The 25320-nt window shown below is 47.4% G+C and overlaps 1 protein-coding gene and 1 pseudogene across 1 annotated transcript; both read left to right on the top strand.

The window, feature by feature from the left end:
- Window positions 1-6960, top strand: part of LOC133759079 (cytochrome P450 4A7-like) — a 36077-nt pseudogene extending 29117 nt beyond the window's left edge.
- Window positions 6961-7637: 677 nt separating this feature from the next.
- Window positions 7638-25164, top strand: LOC133759764 (cytochrome P450 4A7). Its single transcript, XM_062191261.1, has 12 exons — window positions 7638-7881; window positions 15673-15814; window positions 16908-16952; window positions 17424-17551; window positions 20583-20710; window positions 21052-21206; window positions 21608-21714; window positions 21807-21997; window positions 22103-22236; window positions 24105-24169; window positions 24284-24360; window positions 24906-25164. Exons 1-12 carry the CDS (start codon window positions 7687-7689, stop codon window positions 25072-25074), a joined length of 1536 nt encoding a protein of 511 aa, XP_062047245.1. The 5' UTR covers window positions 7638-7686; the 3' UTR covers window positions 25075-25164.
- Window positions 25165-25320: the final 156 nt, after the last annotated feature.

The raw sequence follows: 25320 nt of genomic DNA, 5'->3' as shown, positions 1-25320 counted from the left end.
TTGTTTCAGGGAGCACCTGGACCAGATGCCCTACACCACCATGTGCATCAAGGAGGCGCTGAGATTCTACCCACCGGTGCCAGGTGTTGGCAGAGAGCTCAGCTCGCCCATCACCTTCCCTGATGGACGCTCCCTACCCAAAGGTATGAACTTCCCACCCTCACTCACCTAAGGGATGAACATAGTGGAGTAGGTATCTCTTTGATACAATGCTTTCATGCCTTCAGACACACACACACACACACCACAAATAGTGGAATAGCTGAATCATATGGGAGTTCTATGTCTGTCTTATTTGAAAGTCAGAGTTAGAGAGAGAGAGAGAAAGAGAGAGAGAGAGAGAGAGAGCGAGAGAGCGCTATCATCCATATGCTGGTTCACTCCCAAGGTGGTCTCAATGACCAGGGCCGGACTAGGCTGAAACTAGGAGGCAGGAACTTCATCCAGGTCTTCCACATGGGTGACAAGGGCCCAAGCACTTGAGCCATCTCCTGCTGCTTTCCCCAAGCCATTAGCAGGGAGCTGTATCTGAAGTGGAGCAGCTGGGACACGAACTGGCACCCATATGGGATGCTGGTTTCATAAATGGTGGCTTTATCTGCTATGCCACAACACCAGCCCCTCTATTACTCATTTTTAAAGTAATCTCTATATTGTTGTTCAGAGTGTCTCTACTGACTTGCATTCCCACAACAGTGTGTTAGAGTTCCCATTTCTCCACATCCTCACTAGCATTTGTTACTCTTTTTGGATAGTAGTCATTCAAGCATGGGTGAGGCAATGTCTGATTGTGGTTTTGATTTGCATTTCTCTGATGGCTAATGATATGGAGCGTTTCTTCATATGTTTGTTGGCAATTTGTATTTCTTCTTTTGCGAGCTGTCTATTCAGATCCTTTACTCATTTCTTAGCTGGATTGGTGGTTGTTGAGTTTTTAGGGTTCATGATGTTTTCTGGATGTGAATCGTTTGTTGGACAAGTAGCTTGCAAATGTTTTCTCCCATTCTGTAAGGAGTATCTTCACTCTGTTCTTTCCTTACTGTAGAGAGGTTTCTGACTATGATATAATCCCATTTGCCAAGTTTTGCTTTTATTGCCTGTGCATTTGAGGACCCAGTGAAGAAATCATTGCCTACACCAACATCTTGAAGCCTTTCACCTATGTTTTCTTCTAACAAGTTTGTAGGTTCAGGTCTTAGATTTAGATATTTGATCCATCTTGAGTTGATTTTTGTATATGGTGAGAGATAGGGATCTAATTTTTTTTCTATGTATTTATGTTCAGTTTTGCCAGCACCACTTATTGAAAGGACTGCCCGTGGCAGGTGTTGTGGTGCAGGCGGTTGATCTCTGCTTGGGATGCCTGCACTCTTATCAGAGGGCCTGGGATTGAGTCCCACCTTCACTTCTGATGCAACTTCCTGGTAGTGTCTCTAGGAGGCAGCAGATGACAGCTCAAGTACTTGGGTTCCTGCACATACATGGAAGATCCTGATGAAGTTCCTGGCTCTGACTGACTGTTTTGGGCACTTAGAGGGTGAACTAGCAGATGGAAGACCTCTCTCTCTCGGTTTCTCTGTCCCTCTTTCAAGCAAATAAAGCTTAAAAAGCTATCTCCCCTCCAATATATGTTCTTAGCACCTTTATCAAAGCTCTGTTGGCTGTTTGTATGTGGATTCTTATCTGAGTTCTCTTTTCTATTCCATTGATCTATGTGTCAGTTTTTGTGCCAGAGCCACCATGTTTTAATCACTGTAGTTTTGTAGTATGCTTTGAAATCAGGTATTACTGATCATAAAGATAGGAATAAGTGTCAAAGAGATCACATAACTAAGACAAAGTATCTGATAATAATAATAGAATTAAAAAGAAGAGAACCATCCAACATGGGAAGCAGGCCACACAGCAGATCCATAGAATGACAAATGCCCTAAACAGCACTCTGGCCTCAGAATCAGCCCTTAAGGCATTCAGATCTGGCTGAAAAGCCTATGAGAGCATTTCAGGCATGGAAAGCCAAGACACTGTGGCAAAAATGGCCTACATGAAAGATCTCTATGAGTGAGATCCTGGTGGAAAGAAGGGGACATCAATGAAGGAGGTACCTTTCTCTGAAGGGAGGAGAGGACTTCCACTTTGATTATGGCCTGGTCTAAATAAAGTCGGAGTTTGTGGACTCAAGAGGCTTCCATAGCCTTGGCAGCTCATGACAAGAGCCTCAGGTGATCACTAACATCATAAATAAGAGTATCAATTGTTATATCAACAACAGGAATCACTGTGCACTTACTCCCCATGTAGGATCTCTGTCCTTAATGTGTTGTACTATGCAAATTAATGGTAAAACTTGTCTTCAAACAGGACTTTATACTTTGTGTGTCTGTGTGGGTGCAACCTGTTGAAATCTTTATTCAGTATAGAGTTGATCTTCTGTATATAAAGATAATTAAAATGAATCTTGATGAAGAATGGGATGGGAGAGGGAGTACGAGGTGGGACAGTTTGGGGGTGGGAGGGTGGGTGTGGGGGGAAGAACTGCTATAATCCAAAAGTTGTATTTATGAAATTTATATTTATTAAATAAAAGCTTTCTATAAAAATAAATTTTCTTTTTAAAATAAAATAACTACAGTATGTTTTTGCAGTGCTTTAAATGATCTGGTAGGGAAGGCTGTGTTTGTTCTATATACTTTTGTTTGCATGTGTAGGTAGCACAAACCTTGAGACATTATATTTTATAAATTTATTGTTAAGCAATGTAATGTATATGAGCAAAATAGAGATTTTAATGTGACTATTGTTTACTGTCCTTTTCTATACTCTTGAAGAACAGCGGTTTTCTTAAGGTTTGCCAAATTCTTTACTTAGTGGAGTTTTAGAAGTATATAATTACAAAATTTAAAAAGAAGAAAAATAAGAAAGGAAGGAGGAAGGAAGGTGGGAGAAAGGGTGAGAGGGAGGGTTGGGTGGGAAACATCACTATGCTCTTAAATCTGTATATATGAAATGCATGGAATTTGTTCACTTCATATAAATAAAAAAATTTTCAAAAACCTTTTTGGCACCAAAATAAGCCTGTTTTTAAATTAAAAAAAAAAAAAAGAAATCAGGTATTATGATACCTCTAGCTTTACTTATCCATTTACTTTTTTCAGTAACGCTTTGATTATTCTGGGTCTTTTGTGGTTCCATGTTAATTTTAATTTGAATATTAATTTTAGGGTTGCTTTTGCTAACTCTGTAAAGAACACCGTGATATTTTGTTGAGGATGGCATTGACTCTATAGAGCTTCCATCTGCTGCTGTGGTCACCAGATGCCTGCAAAGGTCCCAGGCTGGGAACTGAAGCAGGATCTGGGAACTCCATCCAGGTCTCCCATGTGGATGTCTTCAATCCAGTAACTTCAGCCATGACCACTGCTTCCCCGTGCCCACATTAGCCTGAAGCTGGAGTCAGGAATGGGACCAGGCACTGAGTTCATATATTCTGATGGGGATGCAGATATTTAAATTGGCATCTTAAGCCACTACACCAAACTCTCAATCTTGTATAAATAAATTTACCCAAAGAAGTGAAGGTTCTCTACAGTGGAAATTACAAAGCACTAACGAAATGAACTAAAGGAAGCACACACAAAAAATAGGAAGACATAGATTGGGAGAATTATTATTGTTAAAAAGTCCATATTAGTCAAAGTGATTTAAAGATTCAATTCAATTTCCATCTAAGTACCAAGGAAATTCTTCACAGAAACAAAAAAACATGCCTAGAATTTGTATGAAATCCCAGAAAACTCCAAATAGCTAAAGCAATCCTGAGCAAAAAGAACAAATCGGGAGGCATTCTAATACTGACTTCAAAGCATACTATGAAACTATATTAACTAAAACAACATTATACTGACATAAAAATAGACACTTCAACCAATTGAACTAGACAGAATCCAGTAATAAATTCACACATGCACAGCCAACTGATTGACAATAAAAGGCAGCAAGAACATATATTAGAGAAAGTAACTTCTTTTGCTAATGGTGCTGGGAAAACTAGCCATCTATATGCAAAAGAAAGAAACTAGTCCCACATCTTACCACACACAAAAACCAGCTTGAAATATACCAAAAGCTTAAATTTAAGCCCCAAAGTTATGAAACTAGTAGAAGAAACAATAAAGAAAATGCTTCAGAATATTGGTCTGAACAGACTTTTTGGGTATGACCCAGAGCAACAAAAGCAAAAGCTGACAAAGAGATTACATAAAACTAAAAAGCTTCTGCAATCACCAGACTGAAGAGAAAACTTACAGAACAGCAGAAAATATTTGCAAGTTGTTCATCCAACAAGGGATTAATCTCCAGAATATATAACGTACTCAAACAACCCTACCAGAAAAAAACCTACAAATAAAATGATTAAACAATGGGAAGATGATCCAAGCAGATACTTCTCAGAAGAGGACATACGAAGGTCCAAGAAGTAAATGAGAGATGCTCAGCACTGGATGTTAGGGCGATGCAAATCAAAACCCCGGTGGGTATCAGCTAACTCCAGCTAGAGCAGCTGTAGCCAAAAGACAAACAATAACAGATGTTGCCAAGGACGTTCAGAATGGGAAATCCTCACAAGCTGTCAATGGGAATGTAAATTAACACAGCCATTATGTGAAAACAGTGCAGATGTACCTAAGGAAGAAAATCTACCCCTGGAACTGCCCTACAATCCCAAAATCCCTCTCCTAGGTGAATAACTAAAGGAAAGGAAACAATCCTGTCACAGTAGCTTCCACACTCACACATCTCACATGTTTAATGCTGCACAATTCATGATACCCAGACACGTGGCAGGTGTTCGGTGGGCCAAGGCATCCAGGACAACCAGATGCGTGTTGTGGCAATTTATTGACAAACCAGCATTTTATAGAAGACGTGCTGTGTCTCAAGCAGCAGAAGCTGTAGGGCGAAGCGGAGGAAGAGGAGGCTGTGAGGAAGAGCCAATGTGTAAGGAGAAGAAGAAGCAGCCTCAGCCCCAAGGGGCTGGCAAGAAGAGAGGAGAGGACTTGTAAATGTTGCTTCATAGAGGAAGCCACGGCCTCCAGGGAGCTTGGGGGGTGCTTATGAACCCTGGGCCTTTTGGCTGTATAAGAAGCTGGCCACAGTGACGCCCTACAGGTCTTGCAGTGGTACTGCCCCAGCCAGACAGGAAGCTGGCCAGATAGGGGGACGAGTGCTTGTTCTGAGGAATCGCCACCACCGCCAGGAGTGAGAGGACAGAGACAAAACAACAGTGAAAACAGAGCCCCAACACTTAGCCCAGTGTACATTTTATTCTGAACTAAAGAGGGGGTAGTGATTTCCCTAACAATGTGGAATCAACCCACTTGTCCGTAAGTGCTAAATGGATAAAGGCCAAGTGATGATATACACACAGCAGAGCACTACCCAGCCATTACGCAGAATGAAATTCTGTCCCTGCAGCCACGGGGATGGGACTGGAGGGCAGCATGCTAAAGTAGCTGTAAGCGAGGCACAGAAAAACAAACACCGCATGTCCTCACTCACATGTGGAGGCCAAGATGTAGACCTCACAGAAGTAGAGACTAGAACAGTGGGGACCAAGCCCAGGCTGTAGGGGAGGCGTGGAGGGAGCAGAGGGCATGCATGCACCTGCAGTTGGATGACGAGTGACTTCTAATGTTCTCTAACACAGTAGAATAACCACACTTGACAACGATTAGTTGAATATCTCAAAATGGCAGAGAGGGTGTTGAGTGTCCGTGCCATAAATAGTCTTATGTGACAGACATGCCGTCATCTGGCCATTGCACAGTTGAAACAAGTGTCACCCTGTTCCACGTAAGTGGTACAATTACTATGTGATTTAAATACTATTATTAATTTATATTAATTTAAATTTACATACTATTGATTTAAAATAATATTTTTTTACTTTTTCTATTTGTTTAAAGGAAACAAATGTCATGTACTTCATATCTGTAGTTTTAAGAGCACAGTTATACTCCCCCCTCGCTGTCACCTTCCCTCCTTCTTTTCTTATTTTTCTTTTACTACTTACAATGATATACTTTCAACTTTCTTTATCATCACAAGCCTAACACTCCACTAAATAAAGAAGTCAACAAGTGCTAAGTGGAAGGACCACTGTTCCCAAGAGTACAGACAAGCGATATAAACAACAGAAGATCAATTTTGCTCATATACATTACATTGTTTGTACTCTGTGTATTAGTTACCACAAATCCGGGAAAACAGAGGATATTTTTAAGAAAATAAATGGAGGTTCGTAGGAAGGCACTTGCTCCTGATATCATCAGCTTTGTGACTAGGCTTCAACTCAGGAGTCGGGGTGGGCACAAAAATTCAGATCATGGCATAAGGGAAAGTCTTGCTGTCGCTGGGCCTCAGGCAACTGAGGCGGTAGAGAGCTGAGTGTGACCCAGGCAGTGTGTGTGTGGGGGGGGGGGGAGGAGCTTGTTTTGGACAGCAGCGCTCAGGGTCTAGAGGTGGAGGAAAGAACTCTGGCCCAGGGCTTATGTCACAGGTGCTAGAAAGCAGGAAGGGGTTTGGAAAAAGTGTTGGGATGGTTGAGAACTCACTGCTGCTCAGAGAGCTGGCAGCAGGGGAACTGCCTGGAACATCTTCCATGCTTCCCTCTCTCTGTGTATTCTAAGCACCAGCTTCTGCTCCAGGGGAGATAACCACGAAAGAACAGGAAGATGAACACATGCCCGTCCCTTGCTCCTTTGTGTGTGCACCAAGACCTTCCCTCCACTCGCAAACTCCTATTCGTCCTTCAAGAACCCACTCTTCTCCAGGAGTTTCTCCTCCCCTGGGTGGAAATTTCACTCCTCCCAGAGAGCCGAATCATAGCTTGTGGCTCTGATCCCCTTTTCTCCTCTAGGCTGTGCGGAAGAAATATTTGCTGAGTACACAGATGACTGAAAGGAAGAGCAGTCTTGTGAGGTGTTTAGGAAAGGTGTTATCAAGCCACCTTTCGAAAGAAGGCCCTGGAGATCAGAGCAGCCGGATTCCTGGCTACTTGTGTGGTGAGCTTGACCTGGGAATTGCACTGCAGGGCTGCACCCAGGATGACCACAGTCATCCCAGGTCGTAACTGGCCAGTGATCTGGGACAAGCTCCAGGGAACATTCTAGAGGCAGCGGGGGTAGGCTGTTTGAGAACTGAACAGAGAAGGATGCTAAACCCATCTTAGCTCTTTTCCTCTGAACACATCACTTCGCCTCTCTGTAATCAGGTTCTTATCACTAAAATTGGAGTGATAGTAAAAGCAGCAACTTTACAGGACATTTGGTAAATCAAGCTGCGAATTCCCTGAAGCTAAAGCTCGTATCTGTGTTCTCTGCAGCTGTGGCCCACTACCTATGGTGCTGCCTGGCACAGCAGGTGCTCACTAGACATTTGTGGGTAACAGAGAGGGGAAATTGGTGGCTGGACGGCCATTTCTACTGTCAGCCGAGCTTTTCTCATGGTCTTTTCCCAGGTGGATTCTTCAGGGTTAACAAACTGGGGATTATGTGGTTCAAGCTCTAGCCTCACCCTGCACCCTCCCCTTATGTGGGTGGAGCCATGTTCCTTGGACTCCTGCAGGGGTACACAGGTGCAGTCAGTGACAGGGAGGGACAGTCACGGGTCCAGAGCCGCTGCACCATGAGCGTGTCTGCACTGAGCCCCACCTGGCTCCCGGGTAGCCTCTCCGGGCTCCTCCAAGCAGCGGCCCTGCTGGGCCTGCTCCTGCTGCTGCTCAAGGCAGCTCAGCTCTACCTGCGCCGCCAGTGGCTGCTCAGAGCCCTCCAGCAGTTCCCGTGCCCGCCCTCTCACTGGCTCCTGGGGCACAGCGGAGAGGTAGGAAGGAGTGGGACAGGGACCGGGAGGGCAGGGGCGGCCAGGGCTCTCAGAGTCTGCTGAGCGGGGTTCCACAGGACACAGGCTGGTGCGTGATGAGCACGCGGGCTGTGAGGAGCACACAGCTCACCTCTCGGGTCTGGGTTCATTCCAGCAACAGGGAACTCACGCCCTCACCGGAAGCCCATCCTGCTGTGATGCAGCCATCACGCATGCCTTCCTCACTCGGTCCTGGCAGCCCTGCACGTGGAGGGCACGACTGCTCCTACCTGAGTCTCCCCCTTCCAGGCTGAGCACCCCCTGCAGCCCGGGCTGTTCTCAAAACAGGCTTCTAGAAGCTTCTTTACCCCAGTCACTCCTCTCTTCCCGGGGAAGCCCAGCATCCATGTGAGGGAGTCTGTGTGCAGGTGGCAGACAGGACTCCCAGGAGGAGTCCCGACTCAGGAGGAGCTCACTCCACTGGGGTGGGTGGGCGATGCTGGGTGTTGGGAACCAGCAGGCTTGGTTTGCTCAAGACTGAAGACTTTCCAAAGAGGGGATTTAGGGCTGAAACCCTCACAGTCCCGGGTGTACCTGAGGGCAACAGCCTGGGCAGCGTCCCTCGGGTAGGAGCACCCATGTTTCAGTTGCACATTAAACAGAGTTCCATTCCCTCCCCACTGCTCTCCCATGTACCTTGAACTTCGACTTCCTTGGAACCAAGCGCATAATCCTCTCCCTGAACTCTGGTGCCCAGTGCAGAGTGTGGCACAAGGGGCATTTGGCGCCGGTGTGTGGAGTGCCTGGAACGAGGAAAAGCAGCACCTGAGGCCTGGGCAGGGACAGTGTCACCTTACCGCTCCTGTACTGGCAGCATTGAGTCCTGGGGATAGGCATAAACCAGGCTCACCCCTTTCTCAGAGGAGGCCAAATGATTACCAGCAGTGGAAATGAAAGTGGGAACTCTGAAAACTGACCGCAGAGCCAAAGTCAAAGCCAAGTTCATTCCAGCAAATTGTACTGTGGACTCCATAGTATTTGTTAACTTTGAGAAAATGTGACTTCTGTGTGATGCAGTTGTCACCAGCTGAATGATGCCCCTTTCTGAGCTAGGAAGTGGTGTTAAGAACCACCAAGGACTTCTCCAATTACATTCCTGTGTCCACTTGGTCTGGGTGGATGATATTTCTGATGTGTTGTTGCATTCTATTGGCCAGAATTTTATTGAGGATTTTTGCATCTATGTTCATCAGGGATATTGGTCTGTAATTTTCTTTCAATGCTGCATCTTTCTCTGGCTTAGGGATTAAGGTGATGCTGACTTCATAGAAAGAATTTGGGAGGATTCCCTCTTTTTTCAATTGTTCTGAATAGTTTGAGAAGAATTGGAGTTAGTTCTTCTTTAAATGTCTGGTAGAATTCAGCAGTGAATCCATCTGGTCCTGGGCTTTTCTTTGTCGGGAGGGTCTTTATTACTGTTTCAATTTCTGTCTCAGTAATGGGCCTATTTAGGTTTTCTATGTCTTCATGGCTCAGTTTAGGTAGATTGCATGTGTTCAGGAATCTATCCATTTCTTTCTTTTTTTTTTCATTTCTGATAGATTTCCCTGTTTGCTGGCATATAACTCTTTGTAGTAATTTCTGATGACTCTCTTTATTTCTGTGGTGTCTGTTGTTACATTTACTTTTTCATCTCTGATTTTATTGATTTGGGTCTTTTCTCTTCTTTTTTTAGTTAGTTGGGCCAATGGTGTGTCAATTTTATTCATTTTTTCAAAAAACCAGCTCTTCGTTTGGCTGATTTTTTGTAATTTTTTTGATTCAATTCTGTTGATTTCTTCTCTGATTTTAATTATTTCTTTCTCCTACTAGATTTGGGTCTGGTCTGCTGCAGTTTTTCTAGATCCTTGAGATACATTGAAAGCTCATTTATTTGGTGCCTTTCCAATTTCTTGATGTAGACACCTATTGCTATAAACTTTCCTCTCAACACTGCTTTTACTGTATCCCGTAAGTTTTGATATGTAGTTTTATTCTCCTCATTTACTGCTAGAAAGTTTTTGATTTCTCTTTTGATTTCTTCTATGACCCAGTGTTCATTCTGGAGCATGTTGTTCAGTCTCCATGTATTTGCATACTCTCTAGGGATTCCTGAGTTGCTCGTTTCCAACTTCATTCTGCTGTGGTCTGAGAAGCTGCAGCGTATGATTCTAATTCTTTTGAATTTGCTGGGACTTGCTTTATGGCCTAGTATGTGATCAGTCCTAGAGAAAGTTCCATGCACTGCTGAGAAGAATGTAAATTCTTTAAATGTAGGATGAAAAGTTCTGTAGATATCTCTTAGATCCATTTGGGTTATAGTGTCATTTAAATCTACTGTCTCCTTGTTGATCTTCTGCCCTGTTGAGCTGTCTATTTCTGAGAGTGGAGTATTGAAGTCCCCCAGTACTATTGTATTGGAGTCTAAGTCTCCCTTTAAGTCCCTTAACAAATCTTTTAAACAAACCGGTGCCCTGTAATTAGGTGCATATACATTTATAATAGTTACATCTTCCTGTTGGATTGATCCCTTAATCATTACATAGTGCCCCTCTTTGTCTCCCTTAACAGTTTTTATGCTAAAGTTTATTTTGTCTGATATTAAAATAGCTACACAAGCTCTTTTTTGGTTTCTGTTGGCATGGAATATCTTTTTCCAACCTTTCACTTTCAGTCTGCAAGCATCTTTGTTGGTAAGATGGATTTCTTGTAGGCAGCATATAGATGGGTTTTGCTTTTTAATCCATTCAGCCGGTCTGTGCCTTTTAACTGGAGAGTTGAGGCCATTTACATTCAATGTGACTGTTGATGAGTAGTAATTTTGCTCTGACATTTTCCCAAAGATATTTTCTAGTATATGCTTTGAGCTTTCCGTGATCTTTTACTGGTAGGTTTTCTTCCTTTACTTTCTTTCATATTGATGACCATGTTTCTGTGTTTCTGTGTGTAACACATCTTTAAGCATTTTTTGCAGGGCTGGATGAGTGGCAACAAATTCTTTCAATTTCTGTTTGCTATGAAAGGTCTTTATTTCACCTTCATTCACAAATGAGAGCTTTGCAGGATATAATATTCTGGGCTGGCAGTTTTTCTCTCTTAGTACCTGGGCTATGTCTCACCATTCCCTCCTAGCCTGTAGGGTTTCTGATGAGCAGTCAGCTGTAAGTCTAATTGGAGGTCCTCTGAGAGTAACCTGACGTTTCTCTCTTGCACATTTTAGAATCTTTTCTTTCTGTTTCACTGTGGTGAGTTTAATTACAATGTGTATTGGTGAAGATCTCTTTTGGTCATGTTTATTAGGGGTTCTATGAGCTTCCTGTACTAGGATGTCTCTGTCCTTCTCCAAACCCAGGAAGTTCTCTGCAAGTATCTCACTAAAAAGGCCTTCTAATCCTTTCTCTCTCTCCATGCCTTCAGGAACTCCTAGGGAATGTTGGGTTTTTTTAATAGTATCCTGTAGATTCCTGACAATATTTTTTAGATTTCTAATTTCCTTTTCTTTTCTTAGGTTTGACTGTATACTTTCCTGTTCTCTGTCTTCTAAGTCCAATATTCTCTCTTCTGCATCACTGATTCTGTTTTTAAGGCTCTCAAATGTGTTTGTCATTTCATCTATTGAATTCTTCATTTCATTATGATTTCTCCTCACTATCACCATTTCATGTTCTACTAGTTGCTTCGTTTCATTTTGATTCCTTCTTAATATTTCATTTTCACGCGAGAGATTTTCTCTTGTCTAGTAAGGATCTATAGTTCAAGAATTTGTTTTTGAGAACTTGTTAATGTTCTTATCAATTTTCTGAGATCTGTTTCTTGAATTTCTTCTATCTCATCATCTTCATAATCTTGGCTTGGGGTGTCTTATTCATTTGGGGCATCATAGTGTCTTCCTTGTTCTTGTTTCCTCAGTTTCTGCTTTTGTTGCTTGGCATTGTGGAGATATTCTTTGGTTTCTCTGCTGTGGTGTTTTTTCTCATTATACTATGACTCTAGATTAAGTGGACTGTCTGCTTTTGATGGATCCTTAGAGGCATGTGATGGGTGTGGCCAGAGAGCTATTTTTGGTTCTTCGGGGTTAAGGGTGTGCCAGAGGTGACTCACCCAGGTTGTTCTCTCTCGCTCGCTCGCTCTGTTTTTTTTTTTTTTAAACTCAGAAGGAAAGTAATTCCATACAGCTGAGCAGAATTGAGGGTAGTCAATGTATGAAATCTGGCCCCTGTGGGTATAATATTTGTCTGCTCTGCCCCAAGGACCACACAAAGGGTCTATGCAGTCCTCCATGTGATCTCAAATTTCCCTGCAGTCTCCCACCAGGTTGCCAAGGTTACCGAGTTTGTGTACTCTGTGAGTTCTCTCCCACACCCTCAGATTTTCACAGTCTCAGTTCATTAGCTCCACAACTTCATTAGGTCCTAACCTCCTGTTATTTCTCCCCACCAGAGTCAGGTTTTTCTGCTTGGCTGATGGCGGGCACCGCTTTACGTATGTCCAAAATGGGGCCTGCTCTTTGTCTTGCTTGCCTTTGTAAACTGAGTGGGGAGAGAGTCTCATGTCCATGCCAGTCCCTTTTATTTATTTATTTTTTCTCTCCTCTAGTTAGCCTGGTGAACTTTCCCCAGTGGGGCTTCAAGCCTCATTCCCTCCAGGCTCTTCTGCCGTTTCCCTGCCAATGTCTTGGGCTACTGACCTCACCTCCCCTTCCAGTGTTGGTGCGTAGACTCCTTGACTGGGCTCCCGAGCCGTGGGCATCCTTGCTCTCCCTGTAGGTCCTCCGTGTCACATCCACTAATCTGGAAGAGTTACCTCCAATTTTTTTCCCGAGCCTTTCCCTGAAACTACAGTAACTCCACTTTTATTAAACTATCTTTTCCCAGACTATCAGTGCGCGCCCTCACTATTCTGCCTTCTTGGCTCTGCCCCTCCTTCAGGATTCTTAGCTCCAAGTAAGTTTGGTGCCTGTTTTCAGGACTTTGGCTGCCACTGAGGATATCACCAGAGCTTTAAGAGGCTTTGGCTGTACCAGACCTCATTGAAAATACTTTTTGCTGGGGTGGAGGGGTCGGGGCTTGGGTGTGGTTGAGTTTAGTGTATGCATGTGTGCGCATTTGTCATGTGGGTTTACAAATTTTATAAATAGCAGTTCTGCTTACCCTGACTATTTTTTAAGGATTTATTTTATTTATTTGACACAGTTACAGAGGTAGGTAGGTAGAGAGAGAGAGAGAGAGAGAGAGTTCTTCCATCCACCAGTTCACTCCCCAAATGACTACAATAGCCGGAACTGAGCCCATCTGAAGCCAGGAGCCAGGAGCCTCCTCTGGGTATCCCACACAGCTGCACGGGCCCAAGGACTTGGGCTATCCTCAGCTGCTTTCCCAGGAACACTCACAGGGAGCTGGATCAGAAGTGGAGCAGCCAGGACTCAAATCAGTGCCCATCTGGGGTGCCTGTGGTGCATCCCATGCCAGGGCTTTATCCTGCTGTGCCACAGTGCCTGCCCCATTCTGAAAGACTTTTAAAAGAAGGGCTGTTCTACAAGCACTTCATTTGGCATTACTACTTCACTTTAGTTTTATTTTTTTTTTAGTGCATAATTTTATTTACAAATCTTTGGGAATTTTTCTTGAATGGATGCCTTTAATTTTTGTTTTTGAAAATAAAAATTATTTTAGAATTCAATTGTTTCATATAGCTGTTTCCAACCACTATACTTCACCTGATTACATTTTATTGTTATTCTTTTCCTGTAGTTCTTTTTTAAAATTTTTATTAAAAAGAACAGATTTTATGTATTTTACAGGTACAGTCCTAAGAAGATAACCATACTCTCCTCCCTCAATCACTCTCCTTCTTTCCTTTCTTTAACTTTTGCAAAGACATAACAATCCCCTCTATAATCACTTAACTCACCACTAACTGTAATATTCAGCAAGTAAATGGTAGGACAACCACAGTTCCGCAGGGGTATGACAAGGCCAAACACGGCAGTCATATCACGAGATGTCCCTGTCATTGGCTTTAGTTCTTAAACAGCAGGTGTCATCCTCTTGGCGCTAAGCGGGAGAACTCACAGTGACAGCGGTGCCTCTCTTACTGTGACCAATGTGTGACTCCTTCCGTGACCTTTGCTTTTCAGGGTGTGGTATGTTTGTGTTTCGAGGTTTTTGCTGTTCTTTTCAGAAATGTGGCTGCCTTGCTTGGATCTCCTCGAACCATAGTTATAGGTCAGTCCCAGTATTCTAGATTCCTGTTAAACTGTTAAGGGAGTGAAAACTGCGTTTTGTCTAGCAGATGAATTACTTTCACTGTTTACTGTCACCTGGAAGCCACTTGATTGTCAATATTTGCTTATTTTTAAGTAAATATTTTGGTCAGTCTTTCTGGTGCCTATGGAGTGGGATTTTGCAGCCCTCAATACAAAAGCAAAAGGATGCAAGTTAGTTCCCCCAAGTGTGGCCCCAGTGGTGTTGCACCTTTTCAAGAAGCAACATGGTGTTCATTGTAGCACACAAGCTGGGATTACTGCTGGCTGCACTGGGACTTCCTATCTCACACTGTGAAACTGCACACCGACACTTCGAGCAGTGGGAAAAGTCCCGAGGGCTGTGTAGCATGACTGAACCGCGCAGGGAAGTGCCAGCGGCACGTGTCTGGTGGGCATCTGCCATCGTTCCACCTCTGCTGTGTGCAGACGGCTTTGGGAAAGGTGATGCTTGGCACAGAACTGGATTTATTCTTGGAGAAACTGTGACATGGTTTGAGGAAACTGAGTGGGGAGAATGGCGTATGGGGCACAAAGTACTTCTGCTGAGCGCTCTGTTGGAACCAGCTCAGTGAGAAGCGTGGGAGTGTGGGTTCCCTTGGGTTTCACATCTTCCGATTAACTGTTTCTATGTTTCATATGTTCCAAGTTGCAGTGCACTGAGTCTTTTGCTTTTTGAAATTTTGTAAGTGCTTTTACATATAAATTTAATGATTTACAAAATATTAATGAAGTATTTAAAGAAAGTTTTACTAATGAAGTTTGAGAGGACTCAAAACCTCGTAGAGCTCCATTGGCATGGGTGAAATTTGATGAAAGGTATTGGAAAATGAAGTTGGACTTTTGTATTAATATATGAAGGCTGGAATTTCCCAGTGTTGTCAGAGGAATTGTGGTTGTTGGCTATTGTGAGCTTTAAATGAAGTCATAGTAAAATTTTAAAAAAATTAAAAATAAAAATAAGGCACCATGACTACGAGCCATGTTCCATGCTGGGCATTGAGATTACAGGTGCTAAAAGTGAGTTTGCCAACTTGTTGACATTCAGCTGAAATATGAGACACATAAGAAGCCATGGAACCCAGGTGAGGACAGCTAGGGTCAGCAGGGTTGTGTTTAATACGGATCACGTGCCGCATCGTTAACAGTGTGGCCTTACTCTTCAGTACAACAGGATAAACTAGTAATCTCTCTCTGAACATAGGTCTGGCTTGAGCGTTGCATAATGGGTTCTGGGAAAAAGCTTTGGGCAGCACGGGGTCAGTCCCTGCATATTTGAGCACTTACTACCTGTACATTTCTAAAGGCAACTCTGATTGAGGGGCCACAGATAGCCCAAGAGGGAGATAGAATCTGACCTTAGGTCAAGGCCTGGAAGGAGAGCAAGAGAGTGGATCAAGTCAATCAGATCTCTGACCTCGGTGCCGGGATTCAGGGCTGCCTGCCCATGGCCTCCCACACCAGAAAATTAAATAACAGAGGCACTGCCACTGTGTCTCCTTGGGCTACAGTTTCCAATAGATTTGGAGCTGCAGCAGCTGCTGAAGCGAGTGGAGAAGTTTCCAAGCGCCTGTCCTCGCTGGCTGTGGGGGAGTGAGCTGTTTCTCATTGTTTACGACCCTGACTACATGAAGACGATTCTGGGGCGATCAGGTGAGTGAGAACACTTGCTTTCTGAAGCAGCTTTTCCCTCCTGAGCACGTGCTCTGGGTCTGGAACATTGCAGTGGAAGGTGGCAGTTCAGACATTAAACCTATGTGTGCACCCTCTACCAGCGACCCACTCAGGTCATAGCCCAGCCTGGAGCCAACAATACTCACTGAGTACTGAAAGTGCAAAACAGCTAGGCAGACCTGGACACCCTCCCTCGCTCCCTCCCTTCCTTCTTTCCTCTCATTCTTTTTCTCTCTCTCTTTCATTTTCCTTTAACCTCTTCATTTATCTGACTTTCATTTCTTCTGTCCTTTATTTTTTTTTTTAATTTTTTTGACAGGCAGAGTGGACAGTGAGAGAGAGAGACAGAGAGAAAGGCTTCCTTTGCCGTTGGTTCACCCTCCAATGGCCGCCGCGGCCAGTGCGCTGCGGCCGGCGCACCGCGCTGATCCGATGGCAGGAGCCAGGGGCCTATCCTGGTCTCCCCTGGGGTGCAGGGCCCAAGCACTTGAGCCATCCTCCACTGCACTGCCTGGCCACAGCAGAGAGCTGGCCTGGAAGAGGGGCAGCCGGGACAGAACCGGCGCCCCGACCGGGACTAGAACCCGTGCGCCGGCGCCGCAAGGCGGAGGATTAGCCTAGTGAGCCGCAGCGCCGGCCCTGTCCTTTATTTTTTAACCTAAATCCTCTCTTAGGTAAATTTCCCCAAATATCAGAGACACCCTTCCTAGCCACATTAAGTTGGGTTTGGAACCTCTGCTTGTTACTGTCCTGGGTCGTGACCCGACAGTCACTGGGAATTGCAGTCGCTGTCTTATTCTTTGGCGAGGTTACACAGCCAGTGTTTCTTGCCAGCTCACCGGCCGGGCCCTGTGAGTGTTCAGAGGCAGGTAAGCCGAGTCTGCTTTCCGGGGTCCAGCTGGCTTTCAAGACAGCATCGGAGGGAATGGAGGCGGTGGGAGGAGTCTTGTGAGCACACGCAGCTGAAGTGGTCAGGGACTGAGGGCAGCCTATGGAGTGGATGCCAGCTCTCCCAGGGGCTGCCTTGCTTGGACATTGCCGGTTCCCTGTGAACTCCCTTCTTATCTTCCAGACCCAAAGGCTCGTGTGTCCTACAGCTTCCTGGCTCCCTGGATTGGTACGTGTGTCTAACCAGAACTGTACCCCCTGTCCAGGTAGATTTGCCAAGAGCGACCTCTTTGTCAAGGAAGAGCAATTGTCAGCCTCCCCTCCCATTGCTCCATCTGTAAACCAAGCCTCATTTCTGCTCTTCTAGCCAGGCCCTCGCCTCTTGCTGATGTTGGGGTGAGCCCTGCTGCTGCTCGGCTTCCCCCACGTCGCTCCTCACTGCCTCCCACCCTGCTCAGCCCCACACGGATGCAGCACCTACTCTCTAATAGCTTTTCAACCTGTGCCTCGCACCTGTCAAAATCCCATCAAGCGCACTGGCCCCCTTGGGAGATTCCCCTTTCTGAAACGCAGCCTGCCTTCCCTACTGTGACCCAGCGCCTACCTCCCTCTGGGTTTCCTGCCCCCAGCACCTCTCCTGTCCCCTGGCATCCCTCTAACCCTGACATCCCTGCACAAATACACACCCGTCTCTGGCCAGGGTACGGCTTGCTGCTTTTGGAAGGGCAGACGTGGTTCCAGCACCGACGCATGCTCACCCCAGCCTTCCACTACGACATCCTGAAGCCCTACGTGGGGCTCATGGTGGACTCTGTCCAAGTGATGCTGGTGAGTCTGTGTCTCTCTGTCACCTCTACGCACCCGCTCACAGAACACGCTCAGAAATCCCTCAGACCATCTCAGACACAGCCACACAGACGAACACTCTCAAACCCAGAAATGTGCTTCCCAGCCTTTGGAGTGCCCTTGCACGTGGTCTCCCTCTGCAGTTTGTTACCCGAGACAGTCAATGTCTGAAACACGTTTTATCAGGTGCTCTTTCCTGTCACCTCATCTCAGCACATGGCCATTGTATCTCTTTGCATCACTGGAAGAAGGAAAAGAGTTAGCACAGCATAATATGATAGAGAGAGAGAGAACACAGCCACATTCACATGCCTCTCATTATAGTAAATTATCATTCATTGACTTGGTACAGTACACTGTTATAATGCTCCATTTTGTTATTGTTAGCTGCATTGGCAAATCTGTAAATTAACCTTCTCTGCAGTATGTACGCATTGGATAAAATGTGGTATTCCTGAGGTTCAGTATTACCCAAGATTTCAAGCCCGCACTGAAGGTGGAGGGCTGTATTGCCTGCAGATAGGAAGGGACAACTGTAGATAAACCTTCTCCTTTTTTGTAAAACAACAGACTTAGTTATTTCAAAGGCAGAGTGACGGAGGAAGAGAGAGAGAGAGAGGGAGAGAGAGAAAAGAATGAAAGAGAGAGAGAGAGAGAGAGAGAGTGTGTGTGTTCCTTCCATTTACTGCTTCACTCCCTAAATGGCTGCAATGGCCAGGGCTGGCCCAGGCCAAAGCCAGAAGTCCAGAAGTCTATCTGCTTCTCCTACATGGGTGGCATGGTCCCAAATACTTGGGGCATCAGCTATTGTTTTCCCAGGAGCATTAGCAGGGAGCTAGATTGGAAGCAGAGCAGCTGGAACTCAAACTGGCATTTCAACATGGGGTGCCGGCATTCCAAGCAGCTGCTTAACCCCCCTTGCCACCACATCAGTCCTCAAACCCTCTCCTTTTGACGTCACTGCCGCTAGAGCTTACCCCGAGGCGGAATCCCACACCAGTGCTGTGACCACAGCACAGCTGGGAGAGCTCATCCAACAGGACTCTCTCATGTCCCTGACACTGCCACAAAGGACGCTTTCACCATGAGCACAGCCCCAGCTGGACAGGGCAGAGGCCCTCAAAAGTGAGTGGAGGGCGGGCTTTTAGCCTAGAAGTGAAGACACCAAAGTGCCCGCATCCTGTATCAGAGCTTGGGTTCAAGCCCCAGCTCTGCTCCCGATTCCAGTTCCCTGCAGATGCACACCCTGGGGGGCAGCAGGGTACGGCCCAAGTAGTTATCTTCCTGCCACCCACATGGGAGACCTGGATGGAGTTCTTGACTCCCAGAGTTGGCCTGGCCCAATTGTGGTCATTGCATGCATTCAGAGAGTGAATCAGAAGAAGGGAGATGTCTGTCTCTTCTGTCTCTCTCTGCCTTTGAAATAAATAACCAGTTGTCTTAAAAAATAAGTGGGAGAAGAGTGAGTCGAGAGTGCCCAAGCATCAGGATGGCTCCGCTCCTGTCATCACCCACCGAGGAGGGCTATGAGGCACGCAGGCCGGTCAGTTCCTCCTTCCAAGTCTCTGCATGGTGGACCGGAGGTGTAGTCAATCCCACCAGACATCGGGACAACCTGCCCCTGGCTGGCCTTCACAGTGGCAGCTTTAGTGACAGGGGAATGTTCCAGGATGTTACTCAACCAGGCTCTGGCCTGGGGTGGGGGCTTCTGTGTGGATTTGATTCACGCACAGAGGGAAATGGAACTGGGCCTACGTTTGCAGAGTCCTCCCTGCAATACCATCCTCTCCCACCAGGACTTTTTTTTGTCATATATGTATGTATTTGAAAAAATATTTATATGTCTATGTATTTATTTAAATATTTGTTTTTTGAAAGAGTTACAGACAAAGAGAAAGAGAGAGAGATCAATTTTCAATCTGCTGGTTCACTCCATAGATGTCTGTAGTGGACAGGGCTGAACCAGGCCGAAGCCAGGAGCCAGGAGCTTCATCTGGCTCTCTCACATAGGTGCAGGGGCTCAAGGACTTGGGCCATCTTCTATTGCTTTCCCAGGCCATAGCAGAGAGCTGGATCGGAAGAGGAGCATCCAGGACTAGAACTGTCGCCCATATGGGATGCCTGCATCATAGGCAGCAGCTTTACCCGTTACACCACAACCCAGCCCCATGGATTTTAATTTCTTATCCAATTGTGTCCAGCAAACCTCTGGCTAATGCAGAGGGGCTGCAATCCAGGCTCTTGTCTCTTAGCAGTCACAGCCTGTCTCTGTAGGGCTGCTGCCGCCTTGACACTACTGCTCCTTGTGCTCCTGGACTGGGATCCTCAGAGCGATGAGTCCCACTCTTCTTTGTTCTCCAAAAATTTGATATTTTGCCATTAGACAAAGTATGCTTCTCATAACTTCTTCATAAAATTGAAAGCAAATCAAGTTTGTTACAAGGAAACAGGTTTAATTTTATAGTAAAAATCCTATAAAAAGTAGGCATCACATCACAAATTCAAGCTATGGAGGCTGAATTTATGACAATAACCTACTCCATGAAGTGAGGATTTTCCACCAGGATATTTAGAGACAAAGAGGAGAGCTACACCTTGTCAGCACAGGACTCCTGGGGGAATTAAGAAGGCGAAATGCTGGCTGACGCCATGGCTCAATAGGCTAATCCTCCGCCTGCGGCGCCAGCACACCGGGTTCTAGTCCCAGTCTGGGTGCCGGATTTTGTCCTGGTTGCCCCTCTTCCAGGCCAGCTCTCTGCTGTGGCCCGGGAGTGCAGTGGAGGATGGCCCAAGCCCTTGGGCCCTGCACCCCATGGGAGACCAGGAGAAGCACCTGGCTCCTGCCTTCAGATCAGCGCGGTGTGCCAGCCACAGCGTGCTGGCTACGGTGGCCATTGGAGGGTGAACCAACGGTAAAGGAAGACCTTTCTCTCTGTCTCTCTCTCTCTCACTGTCCACTCTGCCTGTCAAAAGAAAAAAAAAAAGGTGAAATGCCCACTTCTCTCCCTACAAGGACAAACTGGAGAAGCTCGCCCGTGAGGACACGCCTCTGGAGATGTATGAACACGTCTCCCTGATGACCCTGGACACCATCATGAAGTGCGCCTTCAGCCACCAGGGCAACGTCCAGCTGGACAGCAGGTCCATGACAGCCCTGCAGCCCGGGGCTCCCTTGGTCTGGCCAACTGCTGGGAGCCATGTGGGTCAGCTTCAATGCTCACCTCCACAAAAGGAACAGTTCTGATTCTAATCTCGGGCCAAGTGTTAGCTGCAGTGCCGGCCTAACCCTGCCTCAGCCACAGATCCCTGAACCCTGGCATGGGTGGAGGCCTGTGTCCTTGTGCCATCATACAGAAGCCTGAGGGTCCCCACCTGTTAGATGGAAGTGACACGTGCCTCCGTGTTTCCTGTCCCCACTGTGTGCGCCGTCTCCGCCAGATCACAGATGTCCCTCCGTTCTGATCCACCGTCTTCTCCATTAGGACCTCCAAATCCTACATCCAGGCTGTCAGGGAGCTCAGCGACTTGGCGTTGCAGCGGGTGAGGAACGTCTTTCACCAGAGCGACTTCCTCTACAGGCTGAGCCCTGAAGGCCGCTTGGCCCACCGTGCCTGCCAGCTCGCCCACGAGCACACAGGTTCTGCCTCCTCCTCCTGTGTCCCCCTGCTTGACCAGCACAGCCCAAAGCAGCCGATCCCAACTCCTCAGGCAGAGCCGGGCCCATGCTCCTCCTACAGGAGCTGGGACACACACACTGAGTACCTCCCTGGTGCAGGGTCGGGAGCTGAGATGCTGGGCTGCCAGGTGCTGGCAGGGGTTCCCATCACACAGGCGATGACTGAATGAGGCCCCAGCCCAGCAGCAATCAGCTGAGGCTCCTGGGCTGTGCTAATGCAGGGAGGCCTGCCCTCCATCCCAGGATGCTGGGTCCCACCCCCGACCCATACACCCACTCCCATGCCCACCCTGACCTCGAGGGCACCCAGGTTGGGGCAGGTGGGGCTCTCAGCTGCTCTGATAACCACTGCTCTGGGGCAGACCGAGTGATCAAGCAGAGGAAGGCTCAGCTGCAGCAGGAGGGGGAGCTGGAGAAGGTCAGCAGGAAGAGGCGCTTGGATTTCCTAGATGTCCTCCTCTTTGCCAAGGTCAGTGTGTGCAGGGCAGGCCCGAGCTTGGCCTGGAAGCACAGAGCCAGAGACAGAGCCCACGCCCTCTCTCCCGCTGTGGCCTCCCCCAGATGGAGAACGGGAGCAGCCTGTCCGACCAGGACCTCCGCGCCGAGGTGGACACGTTCATGTTCGAGGGCCATGATACCACAGCCAGTGGCATCTCCTGGATCTTCTATGCTCTGGCCATGCACCCCGAGCATCAGCACCGGTGCCGCGAGGAGATCCAGGGCCTCCTGGGGGATGGAGCCTCCATCACCTGGTGAGTTAGAGCCCAGGGGATGGTGGGGGAGGGCCCTGCTTGTCTGAGAGGGGAAGCCCTGGGGGGTCCAGCACTGCCCCCTCCTCTGCCTGGGCTTTGTTTCAGGGAGCACCTGGACCAGATGCCCTACACCACCATGTGCATCAAGGAGGCGCTGAGACTCTACCCACCGGTGCCAGGTGTCGGCAGAGAGCTCAGCTCGCCCATCACCTTCCCTGATGGACGCTCCCTGCCCAAGGGTATGAACTCCCCACCCTCACCTAAGGGCTCCCTGGGACACATGGAGGATCCGACGTCCCTGGGAGCTCCTGCAGCTCCGAGCCTCTCTGGTCTCCCTGTGCTCACCAAGAAATGAGTTCTTCCTTTGGGGTTGGAATGAGTGGTCTAAAATGCCTAACACATGGCTGACCACAGCAGAAGTCCAGTTAATATTAGTTCTCTCTCTACATATAAAAAAGGTTTTCCAAATTATGAGCTGTATACGTCTCTACCCGTCTACACCTCTTACTTCATCAAAGCTCCAGGCTCCAATTCCTGACCCAAAGACTACAGAACTCAGACATGACTTCTGTCTTCACTGTCATACTTTTAAAATGAAAATTGGTTTATGGGAAATACAGAATGATATATATATAGAGAGATGGGGAGACAGGTTATAAAAGACAGAAAAAGTGAGAGGGGGAGAGCGAGAGCAAGAGGGAGAGAGAGAGAGAGTGCTTCCATATGGTAGTTACTCCTCAAATGCCTACAACACTGAGGACAGGTTAGGCTGAAGTGTCAGGAGCAAGGAACTCCATATGGATGGGTAGCAGGGACTCAAGCACTTGGGCAAGTTCTACTGCTTCCCCAGGCACATTAGCAGGTTGCTAGGTTGGAAGTGGAGCAGCCAGGAAAGGAGCCGGCACTCCAATATGGGATGCAGGCATCCCAAGTGGCAACTTCACCCACTGCATCACAACATCACTCATATTCCATTGTCTCTTTGGAAAACAATGTTCACATTTTACGTAATGAGTGGATAACTATATGGAAATCAGCGCAAAGCAATATGCATTGTGTGGGCTCACACAATGATGACTCACTCAGTCTTTGGAGTCGTTTCCACAAGGATGGTCAAGCCCAGAACTCGTGACTGGGTGCAGGCCTGGAGAGAGACTCTGGTGGGGTGGAAGCATTTGTGCATCTTTTTTTTTATTAAACTTTTATTTAATGAATATAAATTTCCAAAGTACAGCTTATGGGTTACAATGGCTTCCCCCCTCTCATAACTTCCCTCCCACCCACAACCCTCCCCTTTCCCGCTCCCTCTCCCCTTCCAATCACATCAAGATTCATTTTCAATTCTCTTTATATACAGAAGATCAGTTTAGTATATATTAGGTAACGATTTCAACAGTTTGCCCCCATATAGCAACACAAAGTGAAAAAAAATACTGTTGGAGTACTAGTTATAGCATTAAATAAGAGTGTACAGCACATTAAAGACAGAGATCCTATATAATATTTTTTTTCTAGATTCAAGGCGAAGGAGGGAGATTGGGAAATCTGACCTCTGGGTCAGATGGGATCCAGTCTCTGAGGAGCCCTCAGGTTGATGGCAGAGAGAAGTTGGGGGCCAGATTGCAGACCCCTGCAGCCACTCCCTCGGGAGCCACCACTTCCTCACCCAGCACTGAGCGTGATCCCAGCCCTACTGGTCTTGGCTGTGCAAGTAGAGACGGGTCACTGAGCCCCCCGGAGCTCCAGGTGCCTCTTCTGCACAATGAGAATGTGAGGGTGCCTACCCTGGAGGGCTGCTGGGGGGCCCGAGGGAGTCAGTGCAGGCAGACGCCCTGCAGCTCCCGGGAACTCCACATGACCATGAGCAAGTACTTGGATTACAGTAAGCACTAAGCATCAGATTCTTTCTTGCTTCTCATCACTGGCTTCATGGTTCTGACCTCACTTGTGCTCAGGTGCTTTGCCAAGCCCATCCCTGGACTCGTGTAAGAGGATCATCCTGTTCAAAGTGAACACCTGTGGCTTGCACAGGTGTACTGTGAGCTGTGGGAACAGGACCTTACCCCATGGGTAAAATCAGTCTCTTCTCTCTGTCTCTGCCCCACAGGTATCATAATCACACTCTCCATCTATGGCCTGCATCACAACCCGAAGGTGTGGCCAAACCCAGAGGTAGGAGGGCGCTGGGAGGAGGGCATGGACTGATTCTTCAGACCAACTCCTCGCCCTGCTGCCACTGTGTTCCCTGGGCCCTCAGGGATCGCCCTTGACCTCTGCTCCCTGCAGGTGTTCGACCCTTCCCGCTTCGCACCGGGTTCTGCTCGCCACAGCCACGCTTTCCTGCCCTTCTCAGGAGGATCGAGGTGAGCATCCCGTGTGCGCTGACGGAGTCGGGGAATGATGGGAAATCTCAGGGCTCATCCCCAGTGTCTGTGACCCCCTGCGTTCCCATGTGGGATCTTCAGACCTGCCCTCCTGTGTTGGCATTGCTGGGAGGGAGGCCTTGTGTGGGTGTCCCTGTGAGCCACGTAAGGGGGTGTTTCAGAGCAGGGTAGTCACTGTGGGGGTGAGGTGACCCAACAACGGCCAACTCTTTAAGTGATTTGCATATTAGACTCTGTCTCTTACAGCACTGGCCCTGTCCTAGCACTGACTTCCTGCCCACCAAGAGCAGAAGTAGAGACAGGGAGAGCCCCAGAAGAGTGGTAGCTTTGTGAAGGTCAGGAGACTGTGACCAAGGCTTGGGGACAGTGGAGGACTGGAAATAAAGGGATCAGGGCTGGGCCACCTGGAAGAGGGTCCTGAACGGCCAGCTCTGGGACTGGGGCTCAAGGGTCAGTGCCTGTCCCAGGAGGGGCAGGAGGGGACCTGAGGCCACTTCCCATTTCATTGTCTCTCCCTGGCCCAGGAACTGCATCGGGAAACAATTTGCCATGAACGAGCTGAAGGTGGCCGTGGCTCTGACCCTGCTGCGCTTCGAGCTGCTGCCGGATCCCACCAGAGTCCCCATCCCCATAACAAGACTTGTGCTGAAGTCTAAGAATGGGATTCACCTGCGTCTCAGGAAGCTCCACTAACCATGCTGGGGACAAGAATGGTCTGCCAGGCATCCTCTCTTCCTGTCACCTGCCTGTGTCCCGCACTCTCTGTCTGTATCTTGCTTTCTCTCTACCTACCTGCCCTTCTTCCACCTGCCTGCCACTCGGCCTTTTGTCCTGCAGTCTGTCTGTCCTCTTACCGTCCTCCAGGATGCTGACCTGCTTGTCTGTCTCCCACCTGAACTCAGAACCCTTGATCCCTGCCAGCCCTCCAGCCTGCCTGTT

This window comes from Lepus europaeus, chromosome 5 (assembly GCF_033115175.1).
Source record: "Lepus europaeus isolate LE1 chromosome 5, mLepTim1.pri, whole genome shotgun sequence".
Taxonomy (NCBI): domain Eukaryota; kingdom Metazoa; phylum Chordata; class Mammalia; order Lagomorpha; family Leporidae; genus Lepus; species Lepus europaeus.
Note: the sequence above shows the minus strand (reverse complement) of the source record. Positions and strands in the feature narration are given on the sequence as shown.